Below are 24,106 nucleotides of genomic sequence, written 5' to 3'. Positions count from 1 at the left end.
AGGTTGCTTGGGGCCGTGTCCAGGTGGGTTTTGAACATCTCCACGGATGGAGTCTCCACAACCTCCCTGGGCAACCTGCTCCACCGCCGCGTCATTCCCACGGTGAAAAAGCTTTTTTCTTATATTTAAGTGGAATTTCCTGCATTTCAGTGGATGCCCACTGCCTCTCGTCCTCTCACTGGGCACCCCTGAGAAGACCCTGGCTCCATCTTTTTACTGTGCCATCAGGCATTTACACGCATTGATAAGATCTCTCCAGGCCTTCTCCTCTCCMGGCTGAACAGCYTCAGACCCAGCCTTTCCTCAAATRTCAACTGCTCCAAGCACCTTAGCCATCTTCTCCACCCAGAGTGTTTGGTGTCCGCATGTCTGGTTGCGTTCTGTGGGAGCCAGTGAGGGGCTGCTATGTTTAATAACCCTTGACTGTTCCCCCTCCTCCATACATTTTTTTCAATTTCTTTTTGGACCTCCATAAACTCAGAGCATCCTCAACCCCATCAAACCAGGAGTCACAGAGGTGACTGTCTGCTCTGCAAAGAGCCACCCCTGTTCCCGCGCTTTGCGCATGCCACTTGCCTGGCTCATTGGTGGCCCATAGAGCTTCTGCAAAAAGGGACAAATTGTTCCTTTCTACATACAACTGTCATTTTATAAAACTGCTTTCAGTTTTCCTTCCTGTGCTGCCAAGACAAGGAAATCATCTCTCATATGGAAACCATTCTACAATCCTGATTCACTTCCAATTCATTTCTGTGATCTTCCTGTGCTACTGTATCCTTTTCCAGACAGGGTCAAGTAATACAGCTCAACTATATTCAAGATGCAGGTGCACCATATATTTACATAATAGTTCAATGATATTTCCTGGATTGCTCTGTTCTTAATTCCTAATGATTCCTAATATTCAGTTACCTTTCTGCTCACTAATGAGCACTGAGCTAAAATTGTCGTAAAACTATTTTACCTCTAAGCTCTCATTTCTGAGCTACATATGATGCATATAAATCTAGGGTGGCTTTTTTCCACAAGTGCTACTTCTAATTTATCAATACTAAATTTTATCTTTTTGTCACTAAGCCACTCAGTAGCACAAGGCTCTTTTGCAGCTTTCTACGCTCCGCATCATTTCTCATCCTATATGTAGTTATGATTGTCACTAAATGTTCTCATCCTTTCCCACATCACTTACAAATACAGGGAACAGCATAGATCCTTGTAGCACTCCATGAGTGATCTCCACTCATGTGAAAGCGGGCTACTTATTCCTGTCTTTTAACCACTTAYTTAGCTTGTGAGAACTCTTCCTCTCATCCCATGGTGATTCCATTTCTTTAAAAAGTTCTGACCAAGGACTTTCTTGAGCGTATTATGAAGCTGTAAGCAGGCTATATTCATCCAGGTCTCTTACCTACACAGCAAGTCTTTCAAAAACCCATCTGAGGTACAATTTCCTTTAACAAAAAATATATCGATTTTTCCATGATCTGTTTTGTTCCTTTGACCACTTTTCTGTTTTTTAGAATAGTTTCTACAGACTTGCATTGTGTAGGTGTCAGGGCTATTCATTTGTAGTCCCCCAAGTCTCCTCTGGAAGGATTTTTAAAAGTTGGTATCATATTTGCCACCTTTGGAGCTTTTGGTGCTCAGRCAGTTTTAACTGCTACAGAGGATAGCAGTGCAGTCACTTCATGCTCAAAGGCCTTTAGCACTCCTGGAGAAGACCATCTCCTCCTGCTCAGTGGTGACATTCATTGTGGTGCTTTGTTCTCTGCCTCCACTGGTGCTCCAGTCTGATAAGGATGCGATCTTTCAATACAGATGTTCCTTCTCAAAAAAACATCAGATGTTGAACACAGATTCAAAAATGCGTTTCCTTCCTTCAGCATGTTTTTTTCAGAGTTCACCTCCTTTGTTATGRTGGTTGATTGGTCTCACAGGCTTTTTCCCACTCCTCATGTGCTGAAACAGCAGGTGCAGGATACATGCTATTTGGAGAGTCTATTTGGGATCCCRCCTGAACATGCGCAGTTGTGCTCGCCTAACAAAACGCCCCTCCAGCTTTCCAAGATGAGACCGGCCACGCAGTCCCCGTGCTAGGGGCCATGCAGGCAAGTGATGCTGAACCCCCAGGRCTCGTGCTTTCTGTGGCAGGCTGTCGTCTGTGCAAGCAGCACGACGCTTCCTGAGGCTTGAGGACCTTTGGACACTTTGTTCCTGTTTCACAACCACTGTCTGATAATATGCCAGAAAAATAAACTGAGCAAGAAGATCCATGCAAATATCCAGATATTTATCATCAGTGTGGTCAAAATAYATTTATGATTCTGCTTTAAAAAGTCATATGCATTAGCTACTCTGGGAGGAAACTACCAAATAATTTGCTTTATTAATACTGCATGTTTAAGTGAAAGACTTTAATTTTGTATGCATACAGTAAGCAAATGTTCTGTGAACACAGTGGTTTTGTACAGAATAGGAGACTTCAGTGCTAGTGTTTCCATGAAACAGAAAGTTAAAAGAGATTAGAGTATCTGTCCTTGCCTGCTTGAAGAGCAGATTTATAAAGCAATTGTGGAAGTGCTTATTGCTGTGATGTAACTCCCACTTGGGCTCAGTGCTGCAGTTCCGCCTCCTGCGCTGTGTGTCTGCGGTGTGTGCGTGCTTTTACAGGACTGAGGGAAACAAAGAATCGGGAAATGACTGAGAAGCACCCAAGAAACTTTTAGGTATTGGCCATGGGGACGTTCATCCAGAGCACCATTAAGCTACATTAAGAGTGATGGGCAGTGCAGTTACCTACATTCGAACATATTCCAAAATATGGAACTGGAAAAAAAAAATAAAAAGCACCAACTTGAATTTACATTGGAAATCCAACTTGAATAAACAGTTTCACAGGCTGAAGAATGTGTTTGTTCTGAGGTTCCTCTGCAAGAGCTATTGGTGATACAAGCAGCTGACTGGCAAGAATAAACATTATCTAGTTAAAATGAGCTATAGACATTCAAGTATCACTAGGTACAGCCTGATTCTGCCAGTCTTCCTCACAGAGGGCAGTGGTCAGCCTCATAGTGGTTTCATTAAATTCTGAGACTGAAGCACTACTTGGTGTAAAGAAGAGTTACAAAATCAGGAGCATAATGAGCAGCAATTACAAAGTCAAATAACTTCTTGTGGATTGCTCAAGGCTAGATTTTTAAAGGGATTAACAAAAGAAATTAGGAACTACCACCCACTGAACTTGGGTGCTAAGCTATATTGTTAGGTATCTAAATACCTTTACAAAGCTGTCCCCAGTGCACAGTTTCCTTTAATACGGCAAAAGGAAGACTCTCTTAAGTATCAATAGGCTCCTGGAGCTCTTAGCCTGGTGTAAGTCTGGTTTGCCTTTGGAAAATCATGGGGAATTGCAGATTTACATTTGCACTTTCAGAAACCACCACACTTAAAGCAGTCACTTGTAATATTAACTAGTATGAACCCAGTGTCCATCTCAGAGCACATGGATACAGTTTTACCCTCTCCTTCCTCCCCAGAAAATCCTTTGCACTTGGTGTGTTTGCCAAGAGGTGTGGTGCTTCCCTGCATAATTGGATCTTGGGCAAAGCTCAAGTGAACTTCAGAGGAGCAGAAACAGAGAGGAGTGGTGTATGGCTCATGGAGTTTAACCCTACGGCTCACGTTCACTCTTGTGAGCACTGGCTACAGGACAGGACCATCAATATAAGTCTCACTTCAGTTTTATTAGCAGCATACAATGAAATCCAGTGCAGCTCTGCAAACGACGCTGGAAGTGGGAATTTACAGAGAATCCGTTAGAAGTGGGCTTTTGTCAGGCAGAGCGCTGTAATAGATCTTGCTCTCTTGGCGTGTCAGGAGGCAGAAAAAGATCAATACTGTTGTCAGTAGAACAAGTCCAATGAATAAAAGGGCTGTGAATATCAAACTTGCTTCTCTGGGGTTCAAAGTTTTGCCAAAAAAATTGACTCCTTCTCTGTCATAACCTGTCAAACAAGAAGTAGTTTATGAGGAATCTGTGCATCAATCTGATGAGTTTTATAGGCTACTTTTAAAAATCCATACCCTCTGCAGTGGTTCTGTTTTTTGTAGTAATAGTATCATATATGGCAGTTGTGAGCCCACCTTCTAAAGGAACTTTATGCACTGTGCAGGGAAAGAAAAAGCTTAATTAAGTTGGAAGTCTTAGTAAATAGATTTTTGCATTCTGGAAATACAGCATGATATAATTCCTTCTACCTCGGTAATCTGAATACAAATTCTGATTAGATTTTTAACACAGAACAGTTTTTAACAGATTTCTCTGGGTAGTTCTATGGACAAAGTTCCCCTTCTCCATGGAGATCTCTGTTTACTTGAATTCTGCATTTGCTTGTCCATTTGACGTTTCACAGCCASAACAAATATGAGGTAGATAATAGGTTCACCTTCTCCAAGGAAGGAGTATTTTGGTGACATTTGGCATTATACTCACTGCACTGCTGTACAGGAGCAGAGTTAGGAGGGTGCCTGCTGGGTGCTGCTTTAGCCGTTGCGGAGGAGCATAGCAAGCACTGACTGTGCTGTGCAGCCGGGGACCCAGCAGTGAGCTGCTGGACCCCAAAACTCTCTCAGGGAAGTTATGCAATGTGGGGAGGCCCACAATGCACTTTCGGCTTTACGTGCAAGTGTGCAAGGGACCAGCACCTTTTGAGGTAATCTCACCCATGAGAGCAAGTGTTTCCCACTTTCCTTGGTCAGAGGATCACCTGTTTCTCAAACCAAAAGGAAGGCTGAACAACCATTTTCTGTAACATGTTGTATCTCAGTCCCTGCCCACGCAGGAAGGAGCTTGAATATCCCTGTGGGCAGGCAGAAAGGARCCAGCAGCATGTCCATCTACAGGCACTACTGCTTACTGCATGTGATGGAGGTCTATGGCTGCTAAAAAATGTCTTCTGCATCACCTACAGCTGGTCTATAGCCTGCCACTGTCTTAAGAGGGGCTCTTGTGAAGCACTGACTGTTGTTAGAGGTGTTTTCCCTGTCCCTAGCTGATGTTAATTGGTTGTGGCAATGCAATATTTCACAGGTTCTTCCCAGCACCATCCAGGGGTGCAGGACTGACGTCAGCCATTGCCCTTTCCTGCCTGCCTTTCATCTAAATTGCTATGGTACCACCACAAAGCCCTAAGGCAAAATTTCTGCTACTGCACCTGATTTGTTGATGGTATAGGTTGTTTCCATGCCAGCATGGATGTGATCAGCTACGTGACAGTGCAGAAGCCATGTTCCAGGGTTTTCTGCTATGAGTTCAATTGTCTGGAAAGTCCCAGGGAAAAGGTCATACACATCTCCTCTGTGGTCCTTATCTGTCTGTGGCAAGGCAAAATAAGCACTGTAAGAGTCTCGCCTTACTCTGCTCACACACCCCCACCATGCACTGAGATATTCCGGTTAGACTCTCAGCTCCTTGAGGCAGAAGAAAAGCTACTWGTTAAACGTTTGTACTGTACCTTATACAGGGGGACCAAGGCTCATGGGCACTCCTTATTTAGTCAATTAATTAATTAACATCAGGATACTGCTCCTAGGGACTTAAGGTTTTAGGACAAAGTCTTAGGTGCAAGTATTTCATTGAAAGTCAGATTCTTCAAATAGTCCTGCCAGTACTTGTCACTACTTTAAACTATAGTGTAAGCAGGCAATATGCTCTCCAACATCCATCATCTTCACTTATATGTATGGGCAAATGTGTACTTTAGTCCACCTAATTGTGTCTCTAATTATGCCATTTATTTATATTTCATAACTGGCTGATAGTGGTAGAAGCTTTACAAAATTCTCARTCGTTTAGTACTTTCTTCACATGCAAAATTTCTACCAATCTCAGCATCAGCCCAAGACTATGTGCACAAGGTGCACAAACAAACCAGAACCTGGAAGGCTTTGCAGAAATTTTCCATCACATTATAAAAATTTTGCTTTGATTTATTTCACTAACCTTGAAGATGAAGGTCTGTGCATGGAAATGAACTGTGTGTATATCGACTTCATTACCCATTCCTATCAAATACCAATTTGTTGTATCACCTTCATTCATTGTTAGACCCAGGAGACTATTATAGATCTTCCCGTTGATTGCTAGAATGACAAAATAGGATGGATTAGTAACTGGCCACTGTATGGGCAATGATAGCCTGGCATTTGGCACTGTTGTTGCTTCCTCAGTGGAGGACAGGTGCCCAGGCAGGGAAGGGCTCCCAGTGGTGGTTGCTATCCTAGCAGGGGGATAGTCCAGTTTTTGTTTCAGTTTCCAAATAGCATATCATCAAAGTGTGCATTCATTCACATTGCAAAATACAGAATAATTCTTTAACCTGTTAAGACTGAACTCTTGGGCAGAGAGGATTTATACTGASTTCTCACATGGTAGAAGGAGAGATGGAGCTGTTGCCTAAAATGGGCAGAATGTGTAGAAACAAAAGTTTTGTTTTGCTTGGGCTGCCCCCATTCTGTCTGCTCTGCCTGGCTCCCGGRCTGATTGCTACTCTGGCTTCAGTTTCCAAATGTCATCATCACGCTCCTACAAAGCGAGCCAGCCAGGAATGAGGCTCTGAAATGATGGGAGAAGTCTGACAGTGCAGCCTCCCCCCATGTGCATAAAATTAAACTAACTTACTAGAAAAATATCTTGCCTCRTGAAACCTTGTTTCTAGTTTTGCAGTTTATGAAGATATCACATGGTTGGATGATTGCAGCCAAGCCCAGCGTCTTCCTAAAAGGGCTGTTAAAAATAAATCCCTATCCTCTTGGCTGCTGCCAATGAGTCCTACATACCATGCATGCTGTTGCCTTCTATGAAGTTCTTAGTGTAATTAAAATCATCAGGATTCTTATGAAGGTATGTTTCAATATTTTCTTTCAAATACCAGGATTCATTTTCATCAAAAACCATAAATAGAAGTGTAAATTCACGATCAATGTCTTTCCTTAGACCTTTCTCATCTAGAATTCCTTTTCTGCAAACTACAAGAGGCCCAATCAGACCACTGTATGTGTCCTGGAATAAAAGAGATATTTACATTACAGATTTGTTCGTTCATCCAGTTAGGAAATAAATACAGATTAACTACACATAAAATAAAGATGAAATTCCATTTTCCTATAAGACAAAAAAATCACTAATCTATCTGATTTGAGAAATCTTTCTCTATATTTTAGATTTCAATGTCCCAAAGTAATATTTTTCTCCTGCCCAAACTCCCTTTAAATATTCTTTAAGAAARCAATCACATTGATTCAGTAGGTCCCAGGGTTTTCAACAGATTACATTATCCAAACATGGGTAAATATTATCATAGAATCATATAATCAGTAAGATTGGAAGGGACCTCTGGAGATCATCTAGTCCAACCCCTCTACTCAGCAGGGTCACCTAGAGCATGTTAGACAGGTTTGCATCCAGGTGGGCCTTGAAGATCTCCAGAGAAGGAGACTCCACAACCTCTCTGGGCAACCTGTGCCAGTGCTCCATCACTCTCACAGGGAAGAAATTCCCCCTCATGGTCAGGCAGAACTTCCTGTGCTTCAATTTCATCATTGTCAAAGAATACAAATCATCTAGCTCAGTAAATCCTTCTTCTAGTCTGTGGTCCTTACATAAATGAGAAGCAGGACCATTTCAGAAACATTTTGTAAGATAGGATGCTTTGTCCAGAACCGATGTAATGACCATTTCCAGATTACCTTTACAAAATTCACTGTTGAATAATAAACCCAAGTGATACAGTTTGGATCGGTTTTACCCGGGCCTGATCTTTCTGGGACGTTCCACCTGTAGGTATTTATTTCATCTGAAACAGAGARAGAACAATTTCACCAAGAGCAGCTGAGTTTTAGGAGCTTTGAATAGTATATAACTGGATCCAATATCCTCCTGATTAAAAACTGATCTGCATCGCACAATCTGTGTAAGAATACAGGGGTGTAATGTGGACATCATTTTGCCTTCCAGGGTCAGTGAGGTCCCAGTAGTGTAAATGAAAACAGCTATGACCCTAAAAAAGAGCTCTGCAAATGATGMTGAAAACAGTGGCATCCCAAAGGGATGTTTGGAGATTAAACTTTTCATCTTTCTCCTTGGGCAAAACTTACAGTAGATAAATGGTCTTTGATGCCAGTGCTTAACTCTATCAGGAGCCAAACTCCAGAAAACATTCCCTGGGCTATTTCATTTAAAAGAGCACCAGGACATGGAAATTGCCTCCAGGATTTTGCAGAATGTGCTGCTCTGTGACTTGCAGCAGTGCGTTAGCTCTCGATCAGGAGAGGAGAGCTGAGTACACGCTAACCTGGATGTCCCTTTGCTCACTGGTTGGAAGCTACAGGAAGTGTCCTTCTCTCCTCTGTTCCCTCCCCAAAACTATCCCCTCAGCCATGTCCTCCCTGCAGGTGAGCTGAGACTTCCAGTAAGAAAAGGCACCAATGCCACTGCCTGGAAATAGCTGATTTATGAGAAGTTTGAGGTTAGCATCCCCAGTTTTGTGCTAGCCTTTSATTTTACAGAACAAAAGAATCATTTGGGCAAATTATCTGTTCTGTCTTTCTCTACTTTGATTTTTTGCTAGTGTCAGAGGGGAAGGTAGGAAACCAAGATGTGGTCAACACCTTGCCCTTCTAAGTACTGGACAAATGCTGAACCAGATAGCCTCTAGCCCAAACATCTTCCAGAATCACATAACCTGAGAATAACTAGGGACACACTACAAACCAAGGGAAAACAAGGAAATCATGGAACGGTTAGCCTCAGTACAGCTGCTACCCAGCAGCTATCAACAGCTGTGAGCATCATGACAGAGGAGAGTTTTCAAGCTTAAATATTTGTAAAATGTAGCTTTGTGCCACTGACACATTAGACCATCCTAATGTATCATGCAATAGTGTGTTTKCTTGTATGGCAATAATGATGACTCTCAAATACCGTATTGCACAGGATGAGCCTCAYGTAAATGTAGCACTACCATTTAATCTTACAGGACAAGTCCCTTCTGTGCATTATAGCAGGGGTTTATTTACTTCAGYAGAGATTAGCAAGGCTTTTAAGATGGCATCTTCTGTACCATTTATTTTTCGTGTGCCAGAAAGGTGTTTGGCAACCCTCCAGTTCATGCTGTTTGTGGGTGCTGCTACAGGGACATTTGTTTGCAGGATAGTACAGCCTATCCAGACGTGGCTATTTCAGGAGATATTGCTCAGAATAGTTCAGCAGTGTTTTTGTCAGTAGTATCTAATATGCAGGGGACAAATGAGGTAAGATGGCTTTTYCTTCAAAAGGCTTAAGATTGTCAAGGGTTAGGTTTAGGGTTAGGYTAGAGTTCGGGTTAGGGCTTCTCTCTGCCAAGAGAATCAATCTTGCTAAGGTCACAGACCTGTCRTGRAGGTATAAATGAAGCGTAACCCCTGGAAGAACTGATAAACAAGGAAATTGGATTTTAAATGATATCTTCTCCCTCTTTTCTTCTAGTTAAATGGAGRAATGGACAGAGGCAGGACAAAGCTTTGGCAGCCAAGAGCTGCTTTGACATAGGCTCCTAGGGGTCTGCTCCCTGCATCTGTCATCTCTTGAACATGCACAGTCCTTTAGGAAGATGGCAGTGCTCTAGGAATTACAAGTCTAGTAAAGCATATATATAACTGATAACTTGCTCAGCACTTAGTAGGAATAGATAGACCGTGAGGAGCTAAGGGKGTATAGTCCAGCTTGAGTTAGAAAACTTAGCTAGCAAGGAGCCAAATGAAGGGATTTCCAGATGATGGTGGTGGGAACTGAAATGCCCAAGGATTATTCTTGTTCTGAGGTACTTGGTGTATTTTCTAAGTGTTATTTCTGAACTCCTAAGTAACAGTCAGTACTTAGATCTTGCTGAAGAGGCCTTTCCTTTGGCTTACTGTCAAGCCCAGCCTGCATGGACTCTTTTCTTCATCTAATTCATCCTAAGCCTGCTCTCATGTGGCCATGAGAGACATTACAGTAGTATTCCTAATATTACACCACAGCTGTCAACAAAGGAGCATCAACAACATCATGGAGCAAATAACTAAACAAAGGAACCATGTAAAGCAGCTCCAATTTTTTATRTATTTACCACAGGTATGCATTTGTCAAACTCCAGCAAGACAGACATAAGCTCATGTTTGGCCATGAATTTTTGTGGGATTGTCCTGTATCAGTGTAGCTATACAAAATAAAAGAAATTGCACCTTACAAAGAGGCTTAGTACATTGGAATATCTTTTCATCCAGTTTCAGACTGAAGCTCACAGACAGTGTTAAAAAAAAAAACCCCATGGATGATAGAAAGCAAAGGTAGGTACATTCTGGGTTGATTATAAGTCCTATTTTTGAGTYTGACTTTCTATTATAATGTAAAACCCAATATAACAATTGAAGAAAATATGTAACCACTAAAAATGTGGTTCTCCGATGACAATATGAAAAATTTCAACACTGTAAGAACTGTTTCCTTCCATTTTCCTGACTGAAAACTGAGGCATATTTGACACAGTTTTTCAAAGACTTTTAACTTACACGGCAAACAGTTCAGTTTTGCATTTTATGCATCAGCTCTGAACGCAGATGCCGATTCTGTGTAGATTAACAGAGAGGCAGAGTCAATATTGCTGACTGCAACTTTACCGCTGAGTAGCTAAATTTTGTAAATACTAYTAGAATACCAGTCCTGAGTAAAACACAGTACTAGCTTAGGCTTTCCTTGAAGGGATTATGGGCCTGCTTCTGCTTTTTTGGAGGTTATTCAGTGATACTATGTTACTGCTTCTATSGCTGTTAGGAGCAAAGGTTCATTCTTTGCCCTAATGTGCTCATGTAATCAAGAACCTACATGCGTGAGAACACAAAGACTCACGTTTAAATAAACTTTGAAAGTATGCTTGGAAGAATGTATACGTCTGAGGAAGTCTGAAACATGGAATATTATACATGTGTATTTTTTACTAGGTTTTTGTAGCTCAAATTAAAAAAAAAAAAAAAAACAAAAAAACAAAAAAAAAAAAAACAGCCTTACCTGGTAGAGTAATTGGCGTCTCAGATTGTTCTTCACAACCCACTTCTTCTATGCCGTGTGCCGTTATTGAATAAGGCCAAAAAAAAAAACAAAAAAACAAAAAAAAAAAAAACAGCCTTACCTGGTAGAGTAATTGGCGTCTCAGATTGTTCTTCACAACCCACTTCTTCTATGCCGTGTGCCGTTATTGAATAAGGCCGGCTAGCTTTATTCTTAAATACAATCAGTACAGAGTCACCAACCTCTGCATGCAGTAATGGGCCTAAATTAAAACAACAGTCTCTAGTCATTAATGCTGCTATTTGAGCAAATTGAGCAAAATTGAAGAATCCACTCAGAAATATATTTTCTATTATTATTTACAAGCTATAAAATTAGCTAACCTTGAATTCAGGAGCTGTCTGCTGTGAAATGTCATTGCTGTTTACAGTGAAAGTACAGAGTAATTACATTATTTGTAATTTGTAATTACAAACCGATTCTGTGAATAAGATTTCCAAGGACCTGTTCAATAATAGATTTATGACAGTTCAAAAAATCATTAAATTTTAACAAACTTTCAATAGCTTGGCCTTGGAAAGAAGCAGAGGTCCTTCTCCAAATCCTTTAACTGTTCTTTCAGCCACACCATCAAAATATGTCAGTTATCTCAGTTGATAAAAAACTCCATATGCATAACCAGTCTTTCTTCTTTTTGGRTGATAAGATTTGTTCACTCTGAAGACAAGTCTTTGGGCAGCTTGTTTTCAGGGAGAATTCTTGTGGATAGTTTTTGTCTCTCAAATTTAATTTTTTAATTGGTAACTGCTTTTGTTCTCTTTTTTGAGAAAATTAAGCTATTTCTTTTCAGTTTTGCACTACAAAAAACAGGAAATGTCCCTGCTCCTTACAAAAATCAGCACTATTAGAAGTATTTCTAAATGTTAGTATGTGCTGTGAGGCACATACTAGATGTTAGCCATTTTAGGAACAGTTGTTCCCCACTTCTCATCCCAAAAAACACATGAGCTGATAGTTATTTCATGACAGGCGCAATCTCAGATTTTGCAAATTTTGACTTGCAAAATCTCAGTACAAACCGAGCACTTAAGTATCTACTCAATCTACCTACAAGCATCTCCCCCAGATCACATGCTCTGATGTCAAGGTGAATCCTGGAATTTCTGTTTTCACTTCCTTCCTTCCACTCCTTAAGATTCTCTTTCTTCATTTGGGAATGGATCATTAATTTGGAAATTGTCTTTATGCTCAATAGTTATAGAAATTGGGGGTAAAATCACAGATAAGCAGAAAGAGGCGTCAGTGTTACCTCTTTTCCTTTCCACATTAACAAAGCTGGGGAAAGCTTCGTTTTTGGAAAGCGATCCTCTCACTGATTAGGCTCAACAGTCTGTGAGCCGTGAGAGCTACTTGCCCAGGATTTCCAAATGTTCCTCCTCCTCGGTCCTCACTTTGCGCTGCGTGAAGTCGCCGTTTGTGTACTCCCTGTAAACCACCTTCTTGTATTTTGAACCAATTAGATCATCCGCTTGGCTCATGAAAACATGCCCATAGCTGCAAAATAAAAAGCCAGAAATTTAAGGCACAAATCTTTATGTGTCTGAAGGCTAGTAACTGTTGCGTTATTCAGAATAGATGCAAAAGAAAATATACAGCTCCAGTGCAGTGATGTGTCGCAAGAGATTTTACGCAGCAAATACCAGCRACAACCCTTGCTGAACACAGCCACAGGAAGATGATAACTGAAGTCAAATCTTGCAATACAAAATGCAATGCTGCCATTTGAGATGAGGACTGCTCTCCTACACCCAGCTGGGGCCAGCAGTGCTCAGAGCAGTGCTGATGGTGGCCTGCACAGGGCTGGACACTTTCCTGGTACAAATATCACACCAGCTGCACTCCACGGTGAAAAATATCTTTTCCCTTCTGAACCTGGCTGAGGACGCTTTTCATACCCTCCAGATTTGCCCAGTAACACTGCATTTTTAGTTGTTGCTCCTGCTTGATCAGAGAAGGCTGGCTTGCCAGCAGAGGACACTCCCAACCAGCTAAAGAGGAGAGTGCTCACACCACTCTCAGAGCAGAGTTATAGCAGGGCAACTTCACCTCTGAGGCCCCCCTGCCAGAGCAGGTTTGAGGTTGCCTCACAACACATACAAAAAAGGGCCCCAACAATACTAATTTTTATGTATGTATAAAAGCAGCCATTTGACAATGTTGGAGTTAAAATTTTCTCCAAATGCAATTCCTGACCACCATTAAAAGAGACTCCACCTGTGACTCTTYGAGTATGTTTTCTACTGACTCCACTGTCATTCCACTTACTTTTTTAGCAGGTGCAGTTCCCCAGCCATATTTCTAAGTTTTGTCTTTCAAACATGTTGCCCCCTTGTTCCTTTTTGTTTTCACCAGAGGCAAACAGCGGACTCAAGAGTTAACTATTTTTTAATTACATTTTTTCTGATGGAAATTATTTGCTTCAACAACCAGYGCTTTCTTAAAGGTACTAAGCTGGCTGGCTTTATGGGAGGATGCTTCCAAGTTCCCCGTGAAGCTATGAATTTGTCCCACACCCACAAGTCTTTTTTGCCTTCAGTACCTTTCTTCATTGCTGCTTATGTTGTAAATCTTCGGTGCTGAGCTCTTATTTGATGCATAGTCCCATTCCACCTCCTCTGCAGCAATGTAGTACAGCCTTATCGCACCATACTGCTGCTGGGCTTGAGTGGTGTTGCGGCAGCTGCTAACTTCATAGAGGTGTTTCATCCCACCAACAAAGTGATCAAAAGTCCTGCAGACCACTTTGAATGTGCCTGGAAAAGAAAGCTCTTGAGATTTAGGTAATTCTAACTCAAAAACTGGACAGCAAACTCGGTCCTGTGCCTTGTACATCTCTGATATGTCCTCAGACTAACCTAAACCATGATGTAGCACACAAAGCCAAGTGACTGGATATTTATGTCATCTGGAGCCCTACTAGTTCCTTACTAACTTTGAAAAATATCCATGGGAGTCTTAGGGACTGAAGGGAAAACTAGTCAATAAAATGTATATGTTGATTACCTGCCTTAGTCACCATATTTTCCACGGCCCCAAGACTTAAGATGATGGGAATTCAGACTAATATTCATGTGCTGAAGGGCAAACACACACATAAGACTTCTTAGGGTTCCAGCCTATAAAACCTAGGTTATAGGAGGACACAGGAGGATCTGGGTCATAGTATGGGCTAAGAGCAAGGGGCAAATCTAGCTGGAGGCTGCTGAAAGCCTCAGTTAGGTGATGATGGACATTTTCTCAACAGGTTTGAAGTGGTTTGAGTTCACCTGGGGTCACTGATGACACTGACCTGGGCTCTGGACAGCTATCCGGTGTCTGCTCTTAGCTGGTCAGCAGTCCAGCTGTGGAGCTTTAAATGCACTGGTAAAGCCAGGAGCAAAAGCAGAGCTCTCAGTACCCAGTAGTCCTAACCTTGCCTTGCAAACACTGATAAAGGCACAACCGAAAAGCCTGCGTGTGTCAGAGATATCATTTCCTTGTCCTTGAGCACAGAGTTGCTGCACTGGCCTTGGGGTGCACAAGAGTCTCCCGGCTGGGCCTGTGCAGTTGCTCAACATAATACAGTTAATTGAAGCCTCTTAGAAAATTCACACTTCAGATACAGATCAACCATGCACAATCCCTAACACAAGAACGCCTCTAATGAACGGGAAGATCCTGCCTATAGCCATTTGGCTGRGTGCCCCTATGTGGGGTAAAAATGACTGAGTTAAAGCTGCAGCTCTGACTCTTGCTTTCCCTCCAAGAGATGCCAAACTGCTGCAGGCCTGGTGTTTTGCTTCTGGATGGGCAAGGCTGCAGTGACAGTGGGAGCATCTCTTGGCATGTCATGGGCTGTATTTTAACAATTGTATTCTCCTTCCCACCGACTTGAGCAGAAGCTGCCCACAGCATGGCCCTGTGTAGCTCTGCCTGCCAACACTCTCATGAAGCAGGAAGGTGTTTTCCTTGTTGTTTAACATATGAGGAAGCTGACAATTTCAGTGAGTTACACGTCTGACTTYGTAAGTCAATGGTAGAACCAAAATCAGAAGCATAAATCCCTCCAGACTGAGTCTTAGTCCCTCCCTTGTGCTTCTAAGGGAAAAGTTATGAAAAGATAAAATAGCATTTAGTTAACTCACAGTTATTGGTTACTGTAAAGATCTGAAAATTCATTCATTTACCCTTATTGCCAGTAGAAGGTTAGCCCGCAAAAATAAATTCCTAGAATTTACTATTTCATGTGCTTCCTGCACTACTCTTACATGACAGATGGTGGAACTGCAGAAGATAYGTGCAAGGAAAGAATCTGCTGTCAGATTCTGTTCATGTCAGATAGACACCAGAACGAGTTGTCTAACCCTAGGCTTGGCACATGCACACAGGTCCAACAGTTACTTCTATTGGGTACCCRGGCCAAAGGTGGCCCTCAGGATAGTCTTGCAAAACTCTGATGAGAGTTTTACAGAGATGTAAAGAAAAGTGACATTTGCACTCYTTAGCTTAAAGCTTATCTGAAACTTCTCCAACCAAGAAATCATCCCCTGTTAGTCTTGAAAAGTGTATCACTGGATTTTACATGAGAATTAAAAGTATTTTTTATGTACACACTCTTGAGGAATCTCCTGTGGACTAGGTATTATTGAAGTTCTAAATTATCTTAACTGACGCTGACTATCTGCATAGCAGTGAATCCTTTGCTAAAAAAATCTGTTTTGAGAGTTATGGAAATTTTGTGAGCATCCCTGTAGTTATCTGTCTGCTGGTCTGCCTGTCCCAAGCTCATCAAAAACTGGCAATCATATATATTTGACTTACAGCACATGCCTGAAAAGTAACCCAGCCTGAAWTCTCAATCAAGCCAAGTTTCCCGCAGTCCCAACACTTCAAGGCTCTCTTGTGCTCCCAGAACAGAGTAGAGCATCTCATYGAAAGCATTATTTAGGCTGTCTAATTTCTGTAAATGCCACAACACTAAGATAAGCTCAGGGACATACCCACACAGTCTGGCTGCATCAGTGCTGTTCCCGATAAATGAGGAAACAAGGCCAGGCTGTCCCGTGTCATCCCTCTCAAATTGATGATGTTTCCTTGAAAATGAACTCCGTGCATGTCGTAGTGACTGCCCAGCCCAATGAGATGCCAGGAAACCTGRTCATCCTTGCACATGGTCAAGCCTGGCAGATTGCCGAACAAGTAGCCATTGACAGCTGAAGGAGAAGGAAATAKTCTGGTTAGTAGAAGACAGATGGTAATTCAGCAAATACCCCCTAGCATGTCTACAACAAGAGATCTGTGACTGAACAAGTCACAGCACTAATTAAAGGGGCAATTTGTAAGCAAAGTAGCACTGATTGACACCAGATTAATGCCTCGGTGCTAATCCTGTATTTTCTGAGCATCTACATTTCTTTTTAGACACTAAAATGGAACCTTTACACCGATGTAGCTTTTCAAAGTGCTTCAYAGACACCAGTTACACCTATAAATTAAGTAGCTGCTTTCATCATAGAAAAGATATAATCTGATCATGAAGGCCATGGAATGGAGTCTGAATTATAATTTCATCTCTGATGTAGCCTTCTTGCGTGATTTTGACATTTGATTTCCACTTTGGTTTCTATATGACTCTCTTTCCTTCACAAAGGCATTGTGAGGCAGAACTCACTAATTCTTAGAAGTTCTTTGTGGCCACTGGATAAAAGATGCTACAGCAGAATGAAACTTTAGTATGAGATACCACCTCATAACAAAACAATAAAATAAGACGGTCCAGAAAGCCCAGTGGTGAATTTACAGGAAAAGCGTTAAAACAACCAGAATCACTCCAGGGTGCCCAGTGGTGGGAGGTGCTGTATATACAGCGTGTTTCATGCACTTTGCTTCATAGTTACCTGTTGACTACCAACATATATTCTCAGTGCTGTCAGAAAACTAAGGCACAGAGAAGTTATGTGATTTGCTCAAGTCTGTCATGTCAGAAGCTGCAATGAGGAGGTCTGCACAGAAGTGATACTGCAAACCACTATTAGCCATTTCCCTGGTCTTTGCCCTTCCTGTCACTGCTCAAGAGAGATTTGGTAGAACACAGTGGGTGAACATTATCTGATTCACTGTGAAGTCCTGCAGCTAAATTTAAATTACCAGTGAATATCAGCCTTTTCTGCAGTTGGTGTCTGACTATGGCCTTCCTATAGACCCAAGTGTAATATCTCAAAGTTAGACTCTGTCCCCTTTCTCCAGACATACGTGGTATATGTGGTAGGTGGATACATTGATTCCTAATTGGACTAAGGATTCAACAGGAATTCAAAAGGCATCAGAAGCTGGCTGTAATTGTAACTGCTGGCTTTTCCCCTCCTCCTCGAGTGCAATATAGTCAGCTATGAATGATGATAAAATCTGMCAGATTGTCTTTCTAATGCAGCTGCAAGAAAGGTCTTATTAACAGATATTTGACTTTTCATACCATGCATTTTGTTGGATTCCTTGAAATCTTCATTGTCTTTGTCTACTTTTGAAGGGTCTCCAGCAAATGCTTCAATATTTTTGTTCAGATACCAGCTGTCGTTCTCATCAAAGATTGAAAAGAGTAGGTAAAATTCTCTATCTATTCCTTTCTGTAGCCAAGGAGGAAACGAAGGCATTAGGYAATAAAACCAAAGTGTATGCAGAAGCACCCAAGTAAAACTTTCTTTCCCTCAAACACTGCAATAAAAAGACAAACTGTTGCAATGGTTGTCAGTCTTATTGGTATGTCCTTATAGAGAAAGAGATTGGCACTCTTCCATCAACCGGAAGGATAAATCTTGGACAATCAAGATTTCGTCTCCAAACTGAGGACTCTGTGTTCTACTCTGGTTCTTACAGGTGTTTGCATAGGTGCTTGTATATGTGTTTTATAATATGCTTCACAAAGTTCTTACGGGTGTTTACATTTCAACCTCCACTACATAATTTAAGTTACAAAATGATACACAGTTCTCCAAAACTATCTCAAAGCCACAGATCTGAATTCCGACAACATTCAGCTACAGATTTGGATCRACAGTTTTCATCAGACCCTTTGCCAACCTTGGGTCCAGATCTGAACAACCCAGTGCACAGGCAAAATCAGAATCAGATGGGAAATTCAAAACTTATGAGACTTACCTGACAGGCTTAGATAATTGTCTTGTAAAAAATAAGGGAAGAAGGAAAAAGATGGGAAACCCAGGGATACGGAAGGAGGAATGCTGTCTCTGTCAGATATCAGTTTCACCTTCTCCACCTTCCCYGGGTCATCTTGCAGTGTGAGAAATGACATTTCTCATGAATTTAAGAGTTTAAACTCTTCAAAATTAAGTGGGAATGTTTTGGGTACCTGTGTCCCGTCAGGGTTCAATGTGTTCTTCCGACACACTAACAAAGGCCCCACAAGGCCRGAGTTGGTGTCCTTGACGGCATCAGTTGCTGAGTAGTACAGATAGGTCAGGCACGGTGGGTCACTTTCTGTTGGGCCTCCATTTTCGGGCACTCTCCATTTGTACGTGAATGTCTCACCTGGTTTAACATGGGCTCCCGGCTTTGGATATCCTGCAAACAGGAAATTGAGTATTGCAAAGGTTGCACAAAGGTTACATCTACCAGAATATAGGCACTAGTTGGAAGTCAGACACAGCTGCTGGTTCCTGCCAGCAGGCTCCCCCGTCCAGACAAACCACCATCCCATAGTCTGGGGACTTCTGCCGCCAGGACAGCTGGACTGTATGCAACATACTGAGCCCATTCCCAGCAAAATGAGTTTAACTGCTTCGGGCAGGCTGATGCTACCCAACCATACATGCAGAACTCCTCCTTGCTCATAAATGGCTTCAACAAATCATTTGCCTCAGCAAGTGCAGCTGGAGCTGTGACTGTTTAGAAATTCAACCCAAAACTGACCCTGATAATTATTTCTTTTTAATTTTGCAGCAATGAACACAAAACTCTGTCATATTCTCCAAAGGGCAGTTGCTCTTACTTCTTTTAGAAGCKTCTTTTAACGGATTTAGGTGTTTGTTTGCTGCCATGCACAACGTGGAAATAGCACCACTCATGTAATTTAGCCACTGTAAAAGAGTGTTGATATCCATTGAGGGAAGACTGACAAAAYGGACTTGAAAGGGAAATTGGGAAAAGCAGTCAGCTCTGCACCCATTGTAGAAAAAAGCACTAAACAACRTTTTTGATCTTTGATATGAGGGAGATCAAACCAGAAATTTTATTTAAAGCTGAGGCACCCATTGACTGGCTTCTCTCAGCAGTCAGATGTGTCTTTCAATAGAAGACTGCACTGACCTAATTTTGTATTTACTGCTTTAGTTATTATCAAGATCATGGAATGCCTCAGGGACAATTCTCTTGAAGACTTAGATATGAGTGAAAATGTCAATATTTCTTTTAAACACATACTAGGGGCCGTAAACTATAAAACAAAACAGAGTGCTCCAGCAACACTATTCAATGCTACAAAATTCACCCTGCAACAGCACTCAGTAAACAGAAGAACAYTGGTTCAATGAGAAAAAAATATCTGAGACTGGACAAACACCAAATGCAACATAGAAGAATATTTTCTGAGAGCACAACTGAAAAAAAAAAGTGTCTAGTGAGCCTTAGGTATGTTTAGCTAAAGCGTAGCATACGATAAGTTTGCACCCAGATAATGCACAGCCTTTGAAAAATAATGTTCCTTCAGTGTCAACTGCAACCTCTCTGCATCTGTACACTCTGGGAGACAGATATGGTAGAAATCTAAGACACAGGGGCTACAGCAAGAGACGAAGAGAAAGACAATTCCTCTTATTAGGAAGAGATAAATGTGGAGTCAGTTTCCTCCCCCAAAACCCAGAGATGTGCAGCTCACACTGCTGCTGAACTGCAGGGTTTGTTTTGATTTTGCTCCACATCAAAGGGTGCAATGCCAACAGACACTGTTACTGGGGGGTGTTAACTGACAGCACAACATGAGTGTGAGCAGAGGGAAACCATATTTCCCTACCTGCCATTGGTGGTATTAGGGACTGTGCAGTTGATTTCTAGGYTGAACTTAAGCTATCTTGTTTCAAGACATACCGAGGCTTGCTGCCAAATGTGCTGTGATCCAAGGTCAGTGACTCGAGATGTAACAGAACTTGATGATCCTTTTGCGTTGATTTTATGAACTTTTGTTGATTTGATTAGATGATTTTATGAGTTTTTATGTTGACCTAATTCTGTTGGCACAGTTCTCAAAGAGGGATTATGTCCTGGGAGTTTGTTCTGATACGTTTTAGTGGAAACAAAGCAGACTACAAGAAATCTTCAGTGCTGCAAATGCAGTGAAAGAATCTTTTGGAGACCACAATGTTCTCTCTGTAGAGAGTATGGATGGGATTCAGCTCACCTAACCTTACTGCTCTAAAGCTTAGGTTCCTAACCCAGGTCTAGGCTCCTTCTATATTCAACAGAGAGACACCTCCAGAGGGCAGCTCATTATCTCCTAAGACAAGGTGTTCACAGTAAATGGAACCTGTCAGCCTCTGAAGGGATCGTTTCTTGCCACTGACTATACAATAAGACATGACACCTAATGTTTAAGGGTTAAACTTAGATGACAGAGTTGACATATAAGCTAGATACAAACTAACCAAGTCATCCCTTCTATGCCTTAAAATCCATGAAAAGGTCAAAAGTTGCAGGGCAACAGAAGAATTTTAGAACAATGTTATTGTGGGTAAAACAATACAATAATAGAGTTAAAACTTACCATCTAAGTATGTAACACCTTCTGACAGCTTGCTGTAGCTTACACCATGGGCCATAATGCTATAGTTCCTCTTAGCTTTGTTGGCAAAAGTAACTAGCACTGTATCTCCCACTTCAGCTTTTATAACAGGACCTTGAAAAAAGAGAGTAAAGGAAAGTATCAGAAGAGCTGCCAGCTAACATGTTTTCATCTAAAGAAGAGAGGCTGATTTCATCCAAAGAAGAGAGAGCACGCACAGAGTTCCCCTCTGGATCCAAATGGACTTCTACATTTAAACCCAATGGAGTGACATGATAGGAAAGTATTTACTATACCAAGTATTCCCAGGTGCTTCATATCCTCTGACTGGATCTTCCTTTTTCTGAACTTTGCATCAGTATATTCCACATAATGAACTTTCCAGTATTGCCCTCCTATTCTGTCAGTGCCTTGTGCAAAATATATTGCAGATTCACTGTGGAGTTAACAAATCAGAATGGTTAAATAATTGGAGATTCAGGCAGAACTCTTCATTTGGGACAAAGCTATTATAGCCATGAAAGAAATGACCACCAGATTACTAGTTTCTGCATAGTTTTGTAGGAGGCCAAGGGGGATATTACTGATCTGTATTTCAGTTAGAAATTAGTTAATATGTGCATTCATTGTGCATTAGATTTCCTTACATTTAATCCCAACTTACTTAGGGCAAGACCTATGTCATTACATGTGCACTATAGATYTCTAATCCTCTATATTTTTTCTAGGAGACACCATGATACAATTCATCATCATCAGTAGTAACAGGAGGGGAAAATCTACCATTATAGCACTTCCGAGACACACAGATTGAAAGTGTGAAAGCTGCCTAAGGCATCTAGGCTTAGTGGTATTCATTCTGTTGAACTTTGTGTACCTCATCAGGATTCACTTTCTCCATGTAGTTAGTGGAGTGAGATAACTGCTTCCAGAAGACAAATCAGAGCATCTCATGAATCTAATTTATCAACAAGGTTGTTTAAATCCATTCCTCCCTGTTCCTTTCAATTAAAATTAATAATAGTGCAGTACCTAGCCCTGATGATTCACTTGGAAAGTCTCAYCCAGACACCTGAAATTAAAACAAAACACGAAAGGACAAGAAGGCTTACCTGCCAGTGGCATTTAAACCCTGCCCAGTGAATTTATCGTAACCGTCAGGTCCATAATTCCAGAGTACTTCTTCAGCAGCAATATAATATAGTCTTTTGTGACTGAGTGATGAAGGCYGAGAAAGGTTTTTCTGGCAGAGTTGAACATCATATAGTGCCTCCATACCACCTGAGAGGAGAAAGAGTCTGGAGACAGTTCTTGTGCCAGCTGCAGAGTCAACAATCTCGCAGATAAAAATGCACATTCAAAAGTTTCTAGACAGGAGCTACATGGATTGGAAAAAATGACTGGGATCATTTAGATAAATTTCTACTTTTATAGACTCCCTCTGCCTTCTCTGGGTCAGACTCTATCATCTTCTCTTGCAAGGCGGTACATCACACCACAAGTGAATCCTACTGACATCAGTGACACTCTTTAGCAAGCTTATTTACTCCTGAGGATGGTAGAACCATTTCCAGGGTCAGAGTGCCTCCTGTGATGTGCTGAATGGCCCACCTCTCCTTGACTTCCATAGGAAGAGAGAAGCTGGTTAGKATCACACTGAAGGTGCTCACTGCTTGCTAGAATCTGGTCTGTTACGCCTAATTTAAATCCCACTGAAATTGATGATCAAGTTCTTAAAAGCAAACATTTTTCCAATAGGTGAYTGATTCTGATATTACAATTATACAACACCAAACACCTGGATTATGGTAGGTGCTTTGTATCTCCCACGTCGTGTAGATATCACAATACCATTTTCAAATTCCTTCATGTAATTGTTTCTTACCAACCTTCAGGAAAACAGTGGCAATTTTTGTTAGATTTCTGTAAAGGAAAAAGCTATAAAGTGCTTAGCTGACATGATTTTTCTCTGAGTGTCTATTTCTTCAACASAAAGTGAAGATGGAGGCTCTTCTCATCACTCATTAAAATCTCCAGTTTATATATAAAGTGCTGTGTCAACATTGGTTTAGCAAATGAATTGCCTATTTTTACAATTAAGTCATTTGCATTAACTGAARACTGGCCCAACATATATAATTTTCATTGATGGCTAAATTCATACTCATGATCTTTATCTGGTTAAATAGTTGGTTCCTAGGTGATCAGGTAGTCAGAAAAAAGATTCAAGTCCTGCTCCCACCGGAAGCAGCTCTCTCAGTTTTCTTTTCCTAGCATAATGCAAGCTGAGCTTTGTATCTGAAATGATGAGGGAGCTCTGTAACACTGTACCTCGTAAATGTTCATTAACCTGACAAGTTATCAGCCATCTTCCTGCATTCCCAGGAGTCATCTCCACTGTGGTGAACGTTGCTGGAAACAGACCGACGACGTCTGCCCTCTGGCCTCTGTTAGTGAATGTGTGGCCGTAGAAATATGCTGCGTGGATATCTATCTCGCTTCCCATTCCAAACAAGTGCCAGGACACAGGTTCATCAGCACACATCTCCAAGACAGGGAGATTGCCATAAATATATCCATTAATAGCTAAAAATAAAAGTATGAGACTTCATGAGAGATGAAAGACAAGTGCCTCTGACCCTGTTTCTCAGGATGATTCCRGATCCTAAAGCTGTCTGAATGTCCACTCTGTGTCCAAAGATGAGTAACTTGCACACAGGCAACATTTTTGAAATGTCAGGTTACAAGTCTGGATAATCTAATGGTCCAAATTCTCTTGCTGAGTCTGTGAAAAACTTCCTAAGTGATATTGAGATACTGCAAAAGCCAAGTCATCACCAAAGGGCCTGATTATGAACTTCATTCATTCTGCAGCTATTTAGCATCTCTGGAATCTCTCCCCTCTTATTCCAAGTTATAAATATGTCATTATACACATGTCTCAAGCAATTTAGATTTGAAAAGTCTGATATCAGTCAAGTCAGTCTAGTTAGCTCTCTCTTCATCAGCTTCCAAATCTGACAATGTATCAGAACAAGAGTCATATTTTGAAAAATATTTTGGCTCCTAGACTTTATGCAGCCTATCAGCATGGCAATTTAACATCCTGACCCATTTCATGATGAGACACAGAGAAGGGAGAGATAACACAAGGGACAGAAAGTCCCACTGAAATGAAAAAGCCAGGTCACTAC

At 41.4% G+C, this 24,106-nt stretch overlaps 1 protein-coding gene across 1 annotated transcript in view; it reads right to left on the bottom strand.

Moving 5' to 3' along the window:
* Positions 1-2,432: 2,432 nt before the first annotated feature.
* The window catches only part of HEPHL1 (hephaestin like 1), a 35,021-nt gene continuing 13,347 nt past the window's right edge, over positions 2,433-24,106 (bottom strand). Inside the window, exons 5-20 of the mRNA XM_085310256.1 lie at positions 23,244-23,498; positions 22,025-22,193; positions 21,209-21,348; positions 20,895-21,026; positions 18,489-18,700; positions 17,595-17,745; positions 16,123-16,335; positions 13,683-13,896; positions 12,498-12,637; positions 11,205-11,345; positions 7,747-7,853; positions 6,838-7,060; positions 6,002-6,141; positions 5,214-5,373; positions 4,084-4,164; positions 2,433-4,004 (exon numbers count right to left, since the gene is read on the bottom strand). Of these exons, the coding sequence (XP_085166382.1) occupies positions 3,802-4,004; positions 4,084-4,164; positions 5,214-5,373; positions 6,002-6,141; positions 6,838-7,060; positions 7,747-7,853; positions 11,205-11,345; positions 12,498-12,637; positions 13,683-13,896; positions 16,123-16,335; positions 17,595-17,745; positions 18,489-18,700; positions 20,895-21,026; positions 21,209-21,348; positions 22,025-22,193; positions 23,244-23,498 (2,681 nt within the window). The 3' untranslated portion in view covers positions 2,433-3,801. The remainder of the gene's footprint in view (positions 4,005-4,083; positions 4,165-5,213; positions 5,374-6,001; positions 6,142-6,837; positions 7,061-7,746; positions 7,854-11,204; positions 11,346-12,497; positions 12,638-13,682; positions 13,897-16,122; positions 16,336-17,594; positions 17,746-18,488; positions 18,701-20,894; positions 21,027-21,208; positions 21,349-22,024; positions 22,194-23,243; positions 23,499-24,106) is intronic.

This window comes from Rhea americana, unplaced genomic scaffold, assembly GCF_003343005.1.
Source record: "Rhea americana isolate MKP2758 unplaced genomic scaffold, rheAme1 scaffold_314, whole genome shotgun sequence".
In the NCBI taxonomy this organism is placed as follows: Eukaryota; Metazoa; Chordata; class Aves; order Rheiformes; family Rheidae; genus Rhea; species Rhea americana.
Note: the sequence above shows the minus strand (reverse complement) of the source record. Positions and strands in the feature narration are given on the sequence as shown.